Below are 15931 nucleotides of genomic sequence, written 5' to 3' on the forward strand. Positions count from 1 at the left end.
TATTTTTTGTTATCGCATTGTACTTCATGTTTGTTTTTTTGCAAATTTTTACAGTACATTGAACCCTAAGTAAACCTGAAGGCCAGATCCGTATGTGGAACCCTGGATAGATAAAATAAAGTGGAGAATGACTACTATTCACTAAAACCAATTACTCTACAGAGTGTTTCTAAAGATGCCATCCTTCACTGGAAATCTGACCTCTGCATATGCTACATAATCTTTTCAAGGTCCACTCCTCACAACACATGGCTCTCTCTAGGTTGCGAAATACTGTGGAATACTTTATTTTCGCTGGAAGGGCTTTTTGGGCGTTCTTTATGGAATTTATTTTCACTGATTTTTAATGAGTTGAATGTGAAATATAGGAAAAAAGTATATTCGCTGGATTTTATTTTCACAGAATCATCCCTCCAGCGAAAATAGCTAAAATAAATTCTAAGCGTAAATAAAGTACTGTAAAGGGGTTAATTATTCATTGGGTTTTAATTTAGCTTATTTCGCTGACTGGAAAATGCGCTAAATTAAAACACAGTGAATATGTAAAATTTAGCATAGAACACATTATCTAAATGACAAAACCGTGAATTTAAAACCCACTGAATATGCCTGAAATGGTAAATCAGCGAAATTTAAACCCAGTGAGAATTAGTCATTTTACAGTAGTCTACAGTAACTCATTTTCTCTTCCACTGAAATCAAAATATAAATGTCAAAGTTTCATATTTGGTGGTGTATGTCATTTCCATTTGTAAATAGCTTGACATATGACATTTAAGCCATGTAGTATTTTAATAATCAATAGAATTGTGTGGGTTTATAGAAATCAAAATATCACGATATCAGCCATACCAAATATACTTGCAGTATTCTTGATTGGTTACCTTGTCCCAAACGTAAATCTATGTAGGCTGTATTCATCAAGACAGAACTAATCACTCCAACCGTGGGAAGTAAAAATGACAACAAAGTACTTGAAAAATGTACATTTCATGAAGCCATGAATGTTTTATTTGTAGAAAATGTTTTTAAATATTTCAAATGATGGTTGAAAACTTAGCTAATCAAATTTCACTGTGTACCCATCAAAACAATTTTCTTGGTACCATAAAATGAATATACAAAGTATTGTTAATTAAACGATCTGTGTAGTGATATTTGCAAACTGATTTAATTAAATAGGATGAACCCCCCATGTTCGGTTGTGATTGCTTATAGGTGATAGACATAACCAAAGGGCTTCTCTGGCAATGAAAATGTCTTTTTCAAATTTGAATGCAACATAGGGGTAAACATTTGATATGTTTCCATGATATCATTAATGTCTAAGTAAATTCATGTAAAATACTTTATTTTAGCTGGAATTAATTTTCACCGAAAGGACTTTTTGGGTGTTTTGTATGTAATTTATTTTTACTGATTTTAATGAGTGTATGTAAATTAAATATAGGAAAAAAAGATATATTCACTGGATTTTATTTTCACTGATTCATTTCTTTAGTGAACATAAATTCCAAGCAAAAATAAAGAACTTTACAGTACAGACAACTGCAATATTAAGATAAACTCTGACCAAGCACTGACAATTGGACCAGCAAAGCATGTTAGCTTCACTAATCCAGTAACCATGGAAACAGAAAAATAGCAAACTTTAATTAATTTAATAAATGTTAGTTTACTTGACATAAGTGACAACAATAAGCACACAGCTTGCCAAGATTTAGTATTGTTAGAGTAATTCAAGTTAATGTCTGATCTGAGGTCTAAATAAACTGTTGTAAATCCTATTACGCTTGAATATTTAATATATACTTGTATTAAAAGTTACATGAATTAAAATATAAAATTTTCATAAATTTAAAACATGTAAGCAACATAAATTACAGAAACAAATCAAAGATGTCTTGATCTAGAAAACCCTATATTCTTATGTAGAGAAACACACAATTCTAATTTCCATGCACTGAATACTGATGTTTTATTTAAAAGTCAGAAATAAGAATTATTAAATATAAAAAAACAGAAATAATTTATCAGTAAGACCCACTAAAAAACAATGTGCATGCATTTGAAAAAAAAATTATTGAGAAATACTACAGAAAAAAACAACAACACATTTTTGTAAGATAAATGCAAGCAAACATATATACAACACCAAACATTTCAAATACAAATTTAGCTAAAACATAAATAAAGGGAACAAACAATTTGCCCGGAGTTTCATCTCCAAACACAAAAAAAACACATATACTGTGATGTGTGCAATTGGATTTATTCTTCATACACACTATTTCAATAGATAAGAAGATGTAGAAAATTTCAATGTCAAGGAATAATGATCTACACATTCACTTATTAGAGGGTACCATAGACAACCACCTGTTTGATTTGAAGGTCAATTCCATGACAAAGGTCACATTGACACTACCACATGACACCTCAATCCCACTCATTAGCAGTCCTTTCACTGGCAGCAGCTAAAAGCCATGACAACATGGAAATCATAGAAAATACCCATGTTTAAATTCATCTTGTTTATACATGCATTTCTACAGGAAATACAGTCAACCATTCATAATTGGCAGCATACACTTTTTTTATTGTAAATGGTAGACATGAGTTTTAGGTACCATGAAATAAACAATGACCTAACACAACTTTTCTGAGGAGGCAGAAGGAGTATTTGAGACAAGAATGGAACGTTAAAAAGGTACATTGTACTATCTTCACGGCCTCCTTGTGACAGAGCCATGAAAAAATTTGCAATATTAAACACAGGGCATGAATTAACCAGAGTATTTAAAAATCAAACATGGTTAAATAAAACAGACAAACAAACCTTGTTTGGAATACATTTAAAATTTAGTGTCTTGTTTGTTTGTTTGTTTTAATGTAAGCTGACTAAACCAGTTAGCTACACTGCAAAACGAGGGTTAGTGACTGTGGCAGCTATTAGGTAACAAAATTGTGTGAATTCAGTCTGGATGTCTGGTCATGATAAATGGTAAAATTGGGTGTGACACTAGTCTAGTTACCAAATTAGTATGCGTGAATTCAGTCTGGGTGTTTGTTCACTAAGCGGTAAAGACTTGGGTGAGAGTCGTCTGGCTAGCAAATTAAGACGTCCAAGTCTGTGTGTCAGAATGCTCACTTTAGATGGCAGTCGTCTAGTTACCAAATTAAGACATGCAAGAATGGGTGTGTCTGTATGGTTCCTTGACTAGCAGATAATTTAGCTGTACACTAAAATAGACATGCAAGTCTAGGTGTCTGGTCACCTGAGCTGACAGACAACTTGTCTGTGGCAGACGTCTATTTTTGATATTAAGACATGAAAGTCTGGGTGTCACTGGCTAGCAGAGAATTTAGCTGTACACTAAAATTGACATGCAAGTCTCAGTGTCTGGTCACCTGAGCTGACAGACAACTTGTCTGTGGCAGACGTCTATTTTTGATATTAAGACATGAAAGTCTGGGTGTCACTGGCTAGCAGAGAATTTAGCTGTACACTAAAATTGACATGCAAGTCTCTGTGTCTGGTCACCTGAGCTGACAGACAACTTGTCTGTGGCAGACATCTATTTTTGAAATTAGGACATGAAAGTCTGGGTGTCACTGGCTAGCAAAGAACTTACTGTAAAAGGGTTAATTATTCACTGGATTTTAATTTTGCCTATTTCGCTGACTCAAACATTAAAACCCAGTGAATATGTAAAATTGAGCATAGAACACATTATCTAAATGATAAAACCGTGAATTTAAAACCCACTGAATATGCCTGAAATGGTAAATCAGTGAAATTTAAACCCCGTGAAAATTAGTCATTTTACAGTAGCTGTGCACTAAAATTTATATGCAAGGTGTCTGGTCACCTGAGCTGACAGAGAACTTGTCTGTGGCAGACGTCTATTTCTGAAATTAAGACATACAAGCCTAGGTGTTTAGTCACCATAGGTGGCACCAATACTATAAGTGTGACTTCAGTCTAGGAAATTCACACCCATTACACAGGTTAGGAATACAGATAGACAGAGTCTGGCATGCAACAATTCACGACCTATTTAAACTAAAACACAACACATTTTTATTTACAATCACTTTGTTTCTATACACAGTTTAAAAGTGATCATAATAAAAGAAAGTACATTTCAAGTTATAAACAGAATAATATTCTGTAACTGTTTAATTTTCATCGCAAATTTCGCTGACTCACAACAAATTTGTCTTTCCAGATAAAATCAGTTTACAGCATAACCAATATTTGTATGAAGTGTTTTTAGTTCACTTCTGTTTCAACAGTTTCAGACATTCATCAAAATTTATACGAAATCTGTCTGGTTCAAAATTGTAGATTTAAAAAAATTAAATTTACATTATGTAGTGACTGTTTGGAAGAGGAGGGTGGTGGTTGGATATCTACTTTTAATTGGGGGTGGGACATTGATTTACGTTTTAAAAAAAATATGGCAGTGTGATGCAAAAAAGATGCCAGTGTGATTTCTTCAGATATAAAATTTGTTTTTCATTTTACAAGTAATGTATTATTTAGAAAAAATTTAGACAAACAATTTTTAAAAAAACAGAGCTTGTTGCGTTTTGCATAGTGACATATGGCAGAATTGACGCACGTTGGGATAAGAGAACAGCTGAGCTTGTTTACAAGCAAGCAAAGCTAATATATGTATTGCTACAGCTACAGAAATGATAGAAGACTTGTCTCTTAAAGCTGCCATCTGAACATAACGTTTAAGATGCAGATTGCAAATGTCAAACTATTACACGATATTTGACAGACCACAAAGCAGGAATGTTACCATGGTGACAGTTACATATAATTATACAATTGCACTAACTGTAGCTATGGCCACAGTTCAAGTCAAAACCAAATTGTGTTTGTGTGATCCAATTAATGTATTTAGTTTAGTCATTTTGCTTGTAATCACAAGTTGGCGTTATTAATGCGATTATAAATAAAAACATTCAACGAAATAACATTTATTTAACTCAGCTCAGCGTTTTCAGTATTAGAATTTCAGTGTTATAAATAGAACTCGTATAGTCGAGAGGGAATACTTGTCAGTTATGCAACTGTGGGAAAATAGGTACATACCTACTGGGGTTATCCAGTGTAAATAAAGATTATCTAATTATCTAACTAAAATTTCACAACTAAGGTCAACCCTATACAGGGGAGGTCAATACTACAATAGTTTTACAGATAGTTAGCAGGTAATTGCACTCTGAGAACATTCATTTGAACAATTATTATCTTGAAGTCAATTCATTAATATGTACATACATGATGGTACTGTCTCCCACGGTAAATCGCAATTCTCATGAGCACATTTCCCTTTTGTCAAACAAAGGAATGATGACACAAAAAAAAACTATTGTGTAAACTTTCTTTTGAAATTTTGAACAGCGAGATAACTTCTCTATTGTTCATAATGATGAGAACGATGGTGAGAAGAGCTTACCATGTCAGTATCACACTACATACAGGGCCTTATTTATAGAAGTAATGATAAATTTATCTATGAACATAATTACCATATTTGATCTATTGTAAAATCATTTATTTTCACTATTTTGAAAATGCCTGGATGTCTGCCCCGAGAATACAAACTGTTAACATACTGCTGTGTTGACTTTCCCCTTTAATGGCATGAGTGAGCATCTTACAAATGTCAAAAAGCACTGCAAAATAAGATACAAAAGGTATTTCTGTTGGCGACATAAATTTGACTCCTGACATTTATGTGAGCACACATAAAGATCATGCATGCCTTCAACTCACAACATTTCCTTTTTTTGTTATAACAGTGTTAAAATATGTTTCTAAATATTAATTCATGTAGCACAAGAGTGGCACAATTAGTATTAAATATAAGTATGAAGTTTACAATTGTGGGCAGCATGGCATAAATAATGTAAATCATTTAATTTCCACAATTTGATGGCATTCATGGAGGCAAAAATTTTCTGAATCTCAAAGTGTCTTCGCACCTTTAGGGCACCTAGGAAATTGTCACTACTCCAAAATATCATAAATCAGTTAAAATTTATTCAACAAAATGAAAGCCATTTTTTAATAATACAAAATCAGATATTAACATCACCATGACATAGTTCTTATCAATAGTTGACATTTTTGTTCAGTACAAAAAGATTATTGGGTTGCAGAGTGAAAGGTATTGTACACCCCACGTTTGTTACCATGGAAACTAGTCTTGTAATTGCCTTATATTCTTTTTATCATTCAGAACTTGAAATGATGTAAATCTGAATTTAGTGAGGAACCAAATACATTGTATATTGTCTCTGATTCACAAAGTGTGTGCATGACAATTTTAATATTCTTGTATACTAGTAGCTGTAATAAGCTTAGTGTTACATGGAATTATTAGACATACAACTGCAAACTCTGCAAAGGATGGTTGTGGCTAACACAGTCTTCACATAGGAATTTCCTAGCATTTTGGGAAGTTAATATTCCCTATGACTGGTGTTTTTAAAAGTCTGTGAACAAACAATTGCCTAAAACTATGAATTTCATTTGTACGCATTTTAATCAATTTTCAAAAGTTTAACACAAAGAGAAAGTTACTGTTTCCATGGAAACAAGTTCAGGTGACACCCTCCCCAATTTATTTGTTCTTTATCATTGAGAAGTTACTTGACAATAACTTTTCTTCAGCATAATTAAAATGTTTGTAGTGGTTTTGAAATTTCATATTATTTTCACTGGCACTGAGGTTTTTGTATTGAAATGCATGTACAAGCTGATGAGCCAGAACATTTTTTCAACAAAGTGAACAAAGCCCATGCATTAAGTAACAGATGGTAAAACAACAGCTATCAATTCTCTTATGACATAATCCTTGTAATCTAAGTAGTCATGGTAACCAACCTCACTGACCTGTATCGTGGTTGCTGACCATCTCTTGTAATAGTATGATAACCAGTCCTACCCACATGCAACCATACTGTTTTATGCTGCAACTATGTTTTGACAGACTGAACGGCCGTCTGACAGAGAGTATTAAAAGGACAATTGAAATATACATCAACTCTTGTTAAATCAGAATGGAAACAAAATTCAAATTTCCATAATACTATAACAGGTTCTGTTCTCGTCTCTTTCAAAAAAATATGAGCTGGAGTTTGGAAGCTATCAAGTATTCTACCTATGTACACAATGTAACCCCACAATATTCAACGATATTATCGTCTGTAGCGGTAACGCTTAAAATGAAACCACAGCTGGAAAATACCATTACTATACTGGCAACGGAAACCATGGCGATGTGAATATTCCCATTCCCGATTGACTATTTTAAAAGCAATGTCCTGAAAAAAAAAAAAAAGAAGCTATCAATGGAAGGTCATGTGAGTACTGTAAAATACTTTATTTTAGCTGGAATTAATTTTCGCTGAACAGACTTTTGGGTGTTTTGTATGGAATTTATTCACAATGATTTTTGACGAGTTGACTCTGAAATATATATTTGGTGGATTTTATTTTCACTGAATCTGATGTGTCTGTATATCATACTGTGTTTGCTCTATTAGTAGATGCGTAAATAGCAGCATGGTGTCTATGATCAAAATAAGTCATACTGTGGAATAGAAAGGCCACCTGTCTATAAAGGCCAAAATCTCCAAGTCCCCTGGGTGGCCACTATAGACAGGTTTGACTGTACTTTATTTTCACTTGAAATTAATTTTCGCTACTTTTGCTTAAAGAATGATTCAGTGAAAATAAAATCCAGTGAATACCAGTATACCTTTTTTCCTATATTTTACATTCAACTCTTCAAACATCAGTGAAAATAACTTCCATACAAAACACCCAAAATGTCTATTCGGCGAAAATTAATTCCAGCTAAAATAAAGTATTTTACAGTATTTTGATAATCCAGTGTACAGTACATGCAACAATTGACATACATTTGCTTCAAATATAGCAAATATGGTACTTGTAAATAAGACTGTTCTTCCATCTGGGATTATACTGTAAAACATGTCCCATTCAGCAGCCCTGTAGTTATATTAATTAACAATGACCATGATATAGTGCCTATAACATATGTAATGTAATTTGTGTGGCCTCAGATAGAGCTATAGAAGAGACTACCAGATATTCTCGTCCAAATCTGCACTTTGACCTTATATTGTTCAATATTTTGGAAATGAACCCTAAATTTAGAGCCAGCAGCCAAAATTTGAGTCAATTTTCAGTTTTCACTCAAAAAATTGGGCTATTTTTGTTCAAATGTTCTGTAGGAAAGTGCAGACTATAAACAGGATTTTTTTGTGAATTTGTGACAAAACGAATAATAAAATTACAATTGAATGCACAGTTGTTGAACGTGTTGAAATAACATTTTTACAAGAAGTTGGCAAAGCCAGACTCCATGTCGCTGACAAAACGGCAAGACAAAAATAGTGGATTTATGAGTAAACCATCCATTCATGTACTTGAACACTCATCCACACCTGGTGTATCCATCAAAACAAGACTTTTATTCGAGATGGATTGTCAACAGCAGTTAAACAACAAACAAACAAACAAACAAGCTAACTAGTAATAGTTCTGATAAGTAGAATAGAAACTAGACTAGGTAAGAATAAAACACTGGGTAAAAGCAGAATTACACAGCTCACATCTGCCAAAATAATCAAATGTCTTTATCCACATTTTGTCTACTAATAAAATGCTAACCTCAGATACACAAGTAAGTTACCAGTCACAATACTACCCATTCAGTAAGGAGTATGATGCATGTAAAATAACTCTTTTTTCATGATACATTTCAAAATAACAAAAATATTCAAACCAAATCTTAAAACAAATGCGCCATAACGATATGCATATGATGATTATAATAATTATATTGAAATTATATCCATTTGCAGTTGTGATCATCATGCATATGAACAGCAAAGAAGATTTGAAAAACAATTATTTTTTCACAACGATGTAGCAGTGCAAGAAATAAATGGTTGCAGCAGCACATAAATATGTGTCACTGACGATGGTTTGCATTCATTACTACAACATCCGACAATATTTAGCTGCACTTTCCTTTTATTGTCATGTCATACTAATATGAATCAGTTTATACATAAACTATTCATCATCAAGACATGATTTCGGTTTGTGCTGAGTGTTCAGGCAGCAAATCTCGGCACATGCAGAGTTTCGGTCTCTAGCATTTCGGCACATGTCATCTCAGTCCCCAGTCTAGGCACGTATCAAGATCTCTAACGTGAACGCCACTATTGCGTTTGAGCTCTAGTGCATAAATAACAGAGGCAGCAAGAGTGCTTATGTATGATTTACTGTATAGAGCCAGTTTGGTTAATTTACAATGAACAACAATAGAAGCTGGTAAACAGTGCCTACCTCATATCAACTTGGCAATGAAACAAGAATGCAGAGATTTCACAAAACTTAATTTAGGACCCTCAGTAAAATTGGAAAATCCAAAAATGTTTCTTTTAATAGAGTACACATGATTCAAGCAGTATTTTTAGATGAAATCACAAGATTTTATCTTGCCAAATTTTCTTAAGGTGAACACTGCTTTGCTCTACTGCCCGCTTATTCTGAGAAATTCAAAATGTGTAATCTACAGCTGCAGCATAGTGAAAAGAATCTATGCAAAAATGAACAGCATTTACTAACAACTTTAAACCAACTGTGAGAGTGCTACATTTGTTTTACCAATACACTTGATAATAAATGTTATTGAATATATCAATATTCACATTAACAGAATCAATTTAGGAATTATTGACTTGTGTTTTTTCAATCAAATAGTCTTGTATTTTTAATAAACTGAGGGTGACAATAAAGGACGAATGCTATGATTGCTTCAGATAAGATTCCAGATATTAACTCACCTCATAAGGAGGACCAGCATGAAATTTTAAAATTGAAAAATCTCTGTTGTCTTCACAAGAAGTAAGTGTATACTCTGGTGTGTTTCGTTTGTCAATTAAATCAGGGTAAAAGATCTGTAAATCAAAAATAAAATGATGAGGAATTTGTACGTGTGTTATGTAACAACTGCCCACATTAAAGATTCAACTGATTAGAGGTAATTCCATGGCAGACAATACAGGCACGGTGCACACACAATACGTGTGTGGAGGTCATTCAGTACCTGACACAGCAGGCATTGTGCGCAGATGATCTCGTAGTTCGTTTGTTTCGTCACCTCGGGTACTATAGAGCCCCTCGTGCCTGCCTAGACTGCTATACAATGCCACAATTGACAAGTCTCAGAACAGTTTTTATAGCCCCTACTTGAGGACCGGGGAAGATTGGTGAAAAGTTGTTTAGACATGGAACACACATGATCTATGTGTGTGGAGGTCATTCAATATGTGACACTGCAGACATGGTGTACACATGATCTATGTGTGTGGAGGTCATTCAGTATGTGACACTGCAGACATGGTGCATAGATGATCTATGTGTGTGGAGGTCATTCAGTATGTGACACTGCAGACATGGTGTACACATGATCTATGTGTGTGGAGGTCATTCAGTATGTGACACTGCAGACATGGTGCATAGATGATCTATGTGTGTGGAGGTCATTCAGTATGTGACACTGCAGACATGGTGCACATATGATCTGTGTGTGGAAGTCATTCAGTATGTGACACTGCAGGCATGGTGCATATATGATATCTATGTGTGTGGAGGTCATTCAGTATGTAACACTGCAGACATGGTGTACACATGATCTATGTGTGTGGAGGTCATTCAGTATGTAACACTGCAGACATGGTGTACACATGATCTATGTGTGTGGAGGTCATTCAGTATGTGACACTGCAGACATGATGCATAGATGATCTATGTGTGTGGAGGTCACTCAGTATGTGACACTGCAGACATGGTTCACACATAATCTATGTGTGTAGCGGTCATTCAATATGTGACACTGCAGACATGGTGAACATATGATCTATGTGTGGAGGTCATTCAATATGTGACACTGCAGACATGGTGTATACATGATCTATGTGTGTGGAGGTCATTCAGTATATGACACTGCAGACATGGTGCACATATGATCTATGTGTGTGTAAGTCATTCAGTATGTGACAATGCAGACGTGGTACACACATGATCTATGTGTGTGGAGGTCACTCAGTATGTGACACTGCAGACATGGTTCACACATAATCTATGTGTGTAGCGGTCATTCAATATGTGACACTGCAGACATGGTGAACATATGATCTATGTGTGGAGGTCATTCAATATGTGACACTGCAGACATGGTGTATACATGATCTATGTGTGTGGAGGTCATTCAGTATATGACACTGCAGACATGGTGCACATATGATCTATGTGTGTGTAAGTCATTCAGTATGTGACAATGCAGACGTGGTACACACATGATCTATGTGTGTGGAGGTCATTCAGTATGTGACACAGCAGACATGGTGTACACATGATCTATGTGTGTGGAAGTCATTCAGTATGTGACACTGCAGGCATGGTGCATATATGATCTATGTGTGTGGAGGTCATTCAGTATGTGACACTGCAGACATGGTGTACACATGATCTATGTGTGTGGAGGTCATTCAGTATGTGACACTACAGACATGGTGTACACATGATCTATGTGTGTGAATGTCATTCAGTATGTAACAATGCAGACGTGGTACACACATGATCTATGTGTGTGGAAGTCATTCAGTATGTGACACTGCAGACATGGTACATATATGATCTATGTGTGTGGAGGTCATTCAGTATGTGACACTGCAGACATGGTGTACACATGATCTATGTGTGGAAGTCATTCAGTATGTGACACTGCAGACATGGTACATATATGATCTATGTGTGTGGAGGTCATTCAGTATGTGACACTGCAGACATGGTGTACACATGATCTATGTGTGTGTAGGTCATTCAGTATGTGACACAGCAGACATGGTGTACACATAATCTATGTGTGTGGAGGTCATTCAGTATGTGACACTGCAGACATGGTGCACACATGATATATGTGTGTGGGTCATTCAGTATGTGACACTGCAGACATGGTGTACACATGATCTATGTGTGTGGAGGTCATTCAGCATGTGACACTGCAGACTTGGTGTACACATGATCTATGTGTGTGTATGTCATTCAGTATGTGACAATGCAGACATGGTGTACACATGATCTATGTGTGTGGAGGTCATTCAGTATGTGACACTGCAGACATGGTGAACATATGATCTATGTGTGGAGGTCATTCAATATGTGACACTGCAGACATGGTGTATACATGATCTATGTGTGTGGAGGTCATTCAGTATATGACACTGCAGACATGGTGCACATATGATCTATGTGTGTGGAGGTCATTCAGTATGTGACACTACAGACATGGTGTACACATGATCTATGTGTGTGTATGTCATTAAGTATGTGACAATGCAGACGTGGTACACACATGATCTATGTGTGTGGAAGTCATTCAGTATGTGACAATGCAGACATGGTACATATATGATCTATGTGTGTGGAGGTCATTCAATATGTGACACTGCAGACATGGTGTACACATGATCTATGTGTGTGGAAGTCATTCAGTATGTGACACTGCAGACATGGTACATATATGATCTATGTGTGTGGAGGTCATTCAGTATGTGACACTGCAGACATGGTGTACACATGATCTATGTGTGTAGGTCATTCAGTATGTGACACAGCAGACATGGTGTACACATAATCTATGTGTGTGGAGGTCATTCAGTATGTGACACTGCAGACATGGTGCACACATGATGTATGTGTGTGGGTCATTCAGTATGTGACACTGCAGACATGGTGTACACATGATCTATGTGTGTGGAGGTCATTCAGTATGTGACACTGCAGACTTGGTGTACACATGATCTATGTGTGTGGAGGTCATTCAGTATGTGACACTGCAGACATGGTGTACACATGATCTATGTGTGTGGAGGTCATTCAGTATGTGACACTGCAGACATGGTGCACACATGATCTATGTGTGTGGGTCATTCAGTTGGTGACACTGCAGACATGGTGCACACATGATCTATGTGTGTGGGTCATTCAATATGTGACATTGCAGACATGGTGCACACATGATATATGTGTGTGGAGGTCATTCAGTATGTGACACTGCAGACATGGTGTACACATGATCTATGTGTGTGTAGGTCATTCAGTATGTGACACAGCAGACATGGTGTACACATAATCTATGTGTGTGGAGGTCATTCAGTATGTGACACTGCAGACATGGTGCACACATGATATATGTGTGTGGGTCATTCAGTATGTGACACTGTAGACATGGTGTACACATGATCTATGTGTGTGGAGGTCATTCAGTATGTGACACTGTAGACATGGTGTACACATGATCTATGTGTGTGGAGGTCATTCAGTATGTGACACTGCAGACTTGGTGTATACATGATCTATGTGTGGAGGTCACTCAGTATGTGACACTGCAGACATGGTGTACACATGATCTATGTGTGTGGAGGTCATTCAGTATGTGACACTGCAGACATGGTGCACACATGATCTATGTGTGTGGGTCATTCAGTTGGTGACACTGCAGACATGGTGCACACATGATCTATGTGTGTGGGTCATTCAATATGTGACATTGCAGACATGGTGCACACATGATATATGTGTGTGGAGGTCATTCAGTATGTGACACTGCAGACATGGTGCACACATGATCTATGTGTGTGGGTCATTCAATATGTGACATTGCAGACATGGTGCACACATGATCTATGTGTGTGGGTCATTCAATATGTGACATTGCACACATGATCTATGTGTGTGGAGGTCATTCAGTATGTGACACTGCAGACATGGTGCACACATGATCTATGTGTGTGGGTCATTCAGTATGTGACACTGCAGACATGGTGTACACATGATCTATGTGTGTGGAGGTCATTCAGTATGTGACACTGCAGACATGGTGCACACATGATCTATGTGTGTGGGTCATTCAGTATGTGACACTGCAGACATGGTGCACACATGATCTATGTGTGTGGAAGTCATTCAGTATGTGACACTGCAGACATGGTGCACACATGATCTATGTGTGTGGGTCATTCAATATGTGACACTGCAGACATAGTGCATAGATGATCTATGTGTGTGGTCATTCAGTATGTGACACTGCAGACATGGTGCACATATGATCTGTGTGTGGAAGTCATTCAGTACGTGACGTATAGATGATATATGTGTGTGGAGGTCACTCAGTATGTGACACTGCAGACATGGTGCACACATGATCTATGTGTGTGGAGGTCATTCAGTATGTGACACTGCAGACATGGTGCATAGATGGTCTATGTGTGTGGAGGTCACTCAGTATGTGACACTGCAGACATGGTGTACACATGATCTATGTGTGTGGAGGTCATTCAGTATGTGACACTGCAGACATGGTTCACACATGATCTATGTGTGTGGGGGTCATTCAATATGTGACACTGCAGACATGGTGAACATATGATCTATGTGTGGAGGTCATTCAATATGTGACACTGCAGACATGGTGCACACATGATCTATGTGTGTGGGTCATTCAGTATGTGACACTGCAGACATGGTGTACACATAATCTATGTGTGTGGAGGTCATTCAGTATGTGATACTGCAGACATGGTGCACACATGATCTATGACAGCAGGGCTAACAAAAATGCTACACGTTTTTTATTGTGATTTATAAATTGACTTACATTGAATTTGTATCCTTGAACTATTTTAGGTGGTGGGTTGTCCATATCGTAGTGAGTCTGGTTGTACTTATTCCACTCAAATCCCTGTAAAATCACAAATGTAGTTATTCAACTGTCTCACTATTTATCATATCTTTGATTTAAAGTTGTAGTATCAGATATATATATATATTTGTTGTTGTCTTTGATGTATTGAGTAGCCTATGTCATATACCAAACTTGCAAAATATCCAAACATTAGCAATAGGCCTAATATTATCAAGTATTAATGTAGATTTGTCTTTTCGCATTTGATGACATCACCAAGTCCACTGAATTGCACATTAAACTGATGTCTTTAATGTGGCCTACTTAATTACTAAGAATTCTATGGAAATTGTCTAACAATGAACATTTCATTACGTTCTAGGTTACCGGTAGTTGTGTTGACTGTTCTAAAGTAGGATTCAAAATAGCATTGCATGTAAGGATTTTACATATTCAATAAATAAAAAACACATCAGTCAGGTTTAGACACGGATAACTCTTTTCACTACACACATTACAAATTTTAAATAAGTCTCAACAAATACAGCTTTATAGTAATGCGATCCCTTCAACCTTTTCACCACCAGACTCGCCCACATTTTTTTGCACTTTTTTCTTTATATTCTTCAATATTTCTGGCAATGAACCCGAATTTTAGAGCCAACAAACAAAATTTGAGTCAATTTTCAGGTTTTATTCAAAAAATTTGGCTATTTTTTTGTCCCTTCGTAAGGAAAGTGCAGACTATAAACAGAACTATTTTGTGAAATTGTGATGGAAAGAGGGAACTGGTAGTGAAAGGGTTAAAACATGGAAAAAATTTATCACAGTAAATCATTCACCGAACACAATTTTGAGAAATGAAGTAATGTTTCGGCCATAGTAAACTATTCAAAAAATGCATTTTTGATCAATTTTTGAAGTCTTTTTGTGAAAAACAGAGTTCATTGACCATACATTTTACTTTCAGAATTTTGAACATTACAGTAAAACAACTCTTCTTGATGGGTTTTAATTATTTGTTTAAGTAGAAAACTATTGTAAAATACTTTATTTTAGCTGGAATTAATTTTCGCTGAAAAGGCTATTTGGGTGTTTTGTATAGAATTTACTTTCAC

General features: G+C 35.9%; 1 protein-coding gene across 2 annotated transcripts in view; it reads right to left on the reverse strand.

Annotated features, from left to right (window-relative positions):
* Nucleotides 1-5554: 5554 nt before the first annotated feature.
* Nucleotides 5555-15931, reverse strand: part of LOC100375942 (splicing factor Cactin-like) — a 35571-nt gene continuing 25194 nt past the window's right edge. For both annotated transcript variants that reach the window (XM_085506903.1, XM_006825956.3), the window contains 3 exons: nucleotides 14787-14870; nucleotides 9910-10023; nucleotides 5555-7350 (listed from right to left, as the gene is read on the reverse strand). In XM_085506903.1, the coding sequence (XP_085363029.1) occupies nucleotides 7225-7350; nucleotides 9910-10023; nucleotides 14787-14870 (324 nt within the window). In that variant the 3' untranslated portion in view covers nucleotides 5555-7224. The remainder of the gene's footprint in view (nucleotides 7351-9909; nucleotides 10024-14786; nucleotides 14871-15931) is intronic.

This window comes from Saccoglossus kowalevskii, chromosome 13, assembly GCF_978046115.1.
Source record: "Saccoglossus kowalevskii chromosome 13, keSacKowa6.1, whole genome shotgun sequence".
Classification (NCBI taxonomy): Eukaryota; Metazoa; Hemichordata; class Enteropneusta; family Harrimaniidae; genus Saccoglossus; species Saccoglossus kowalevskii.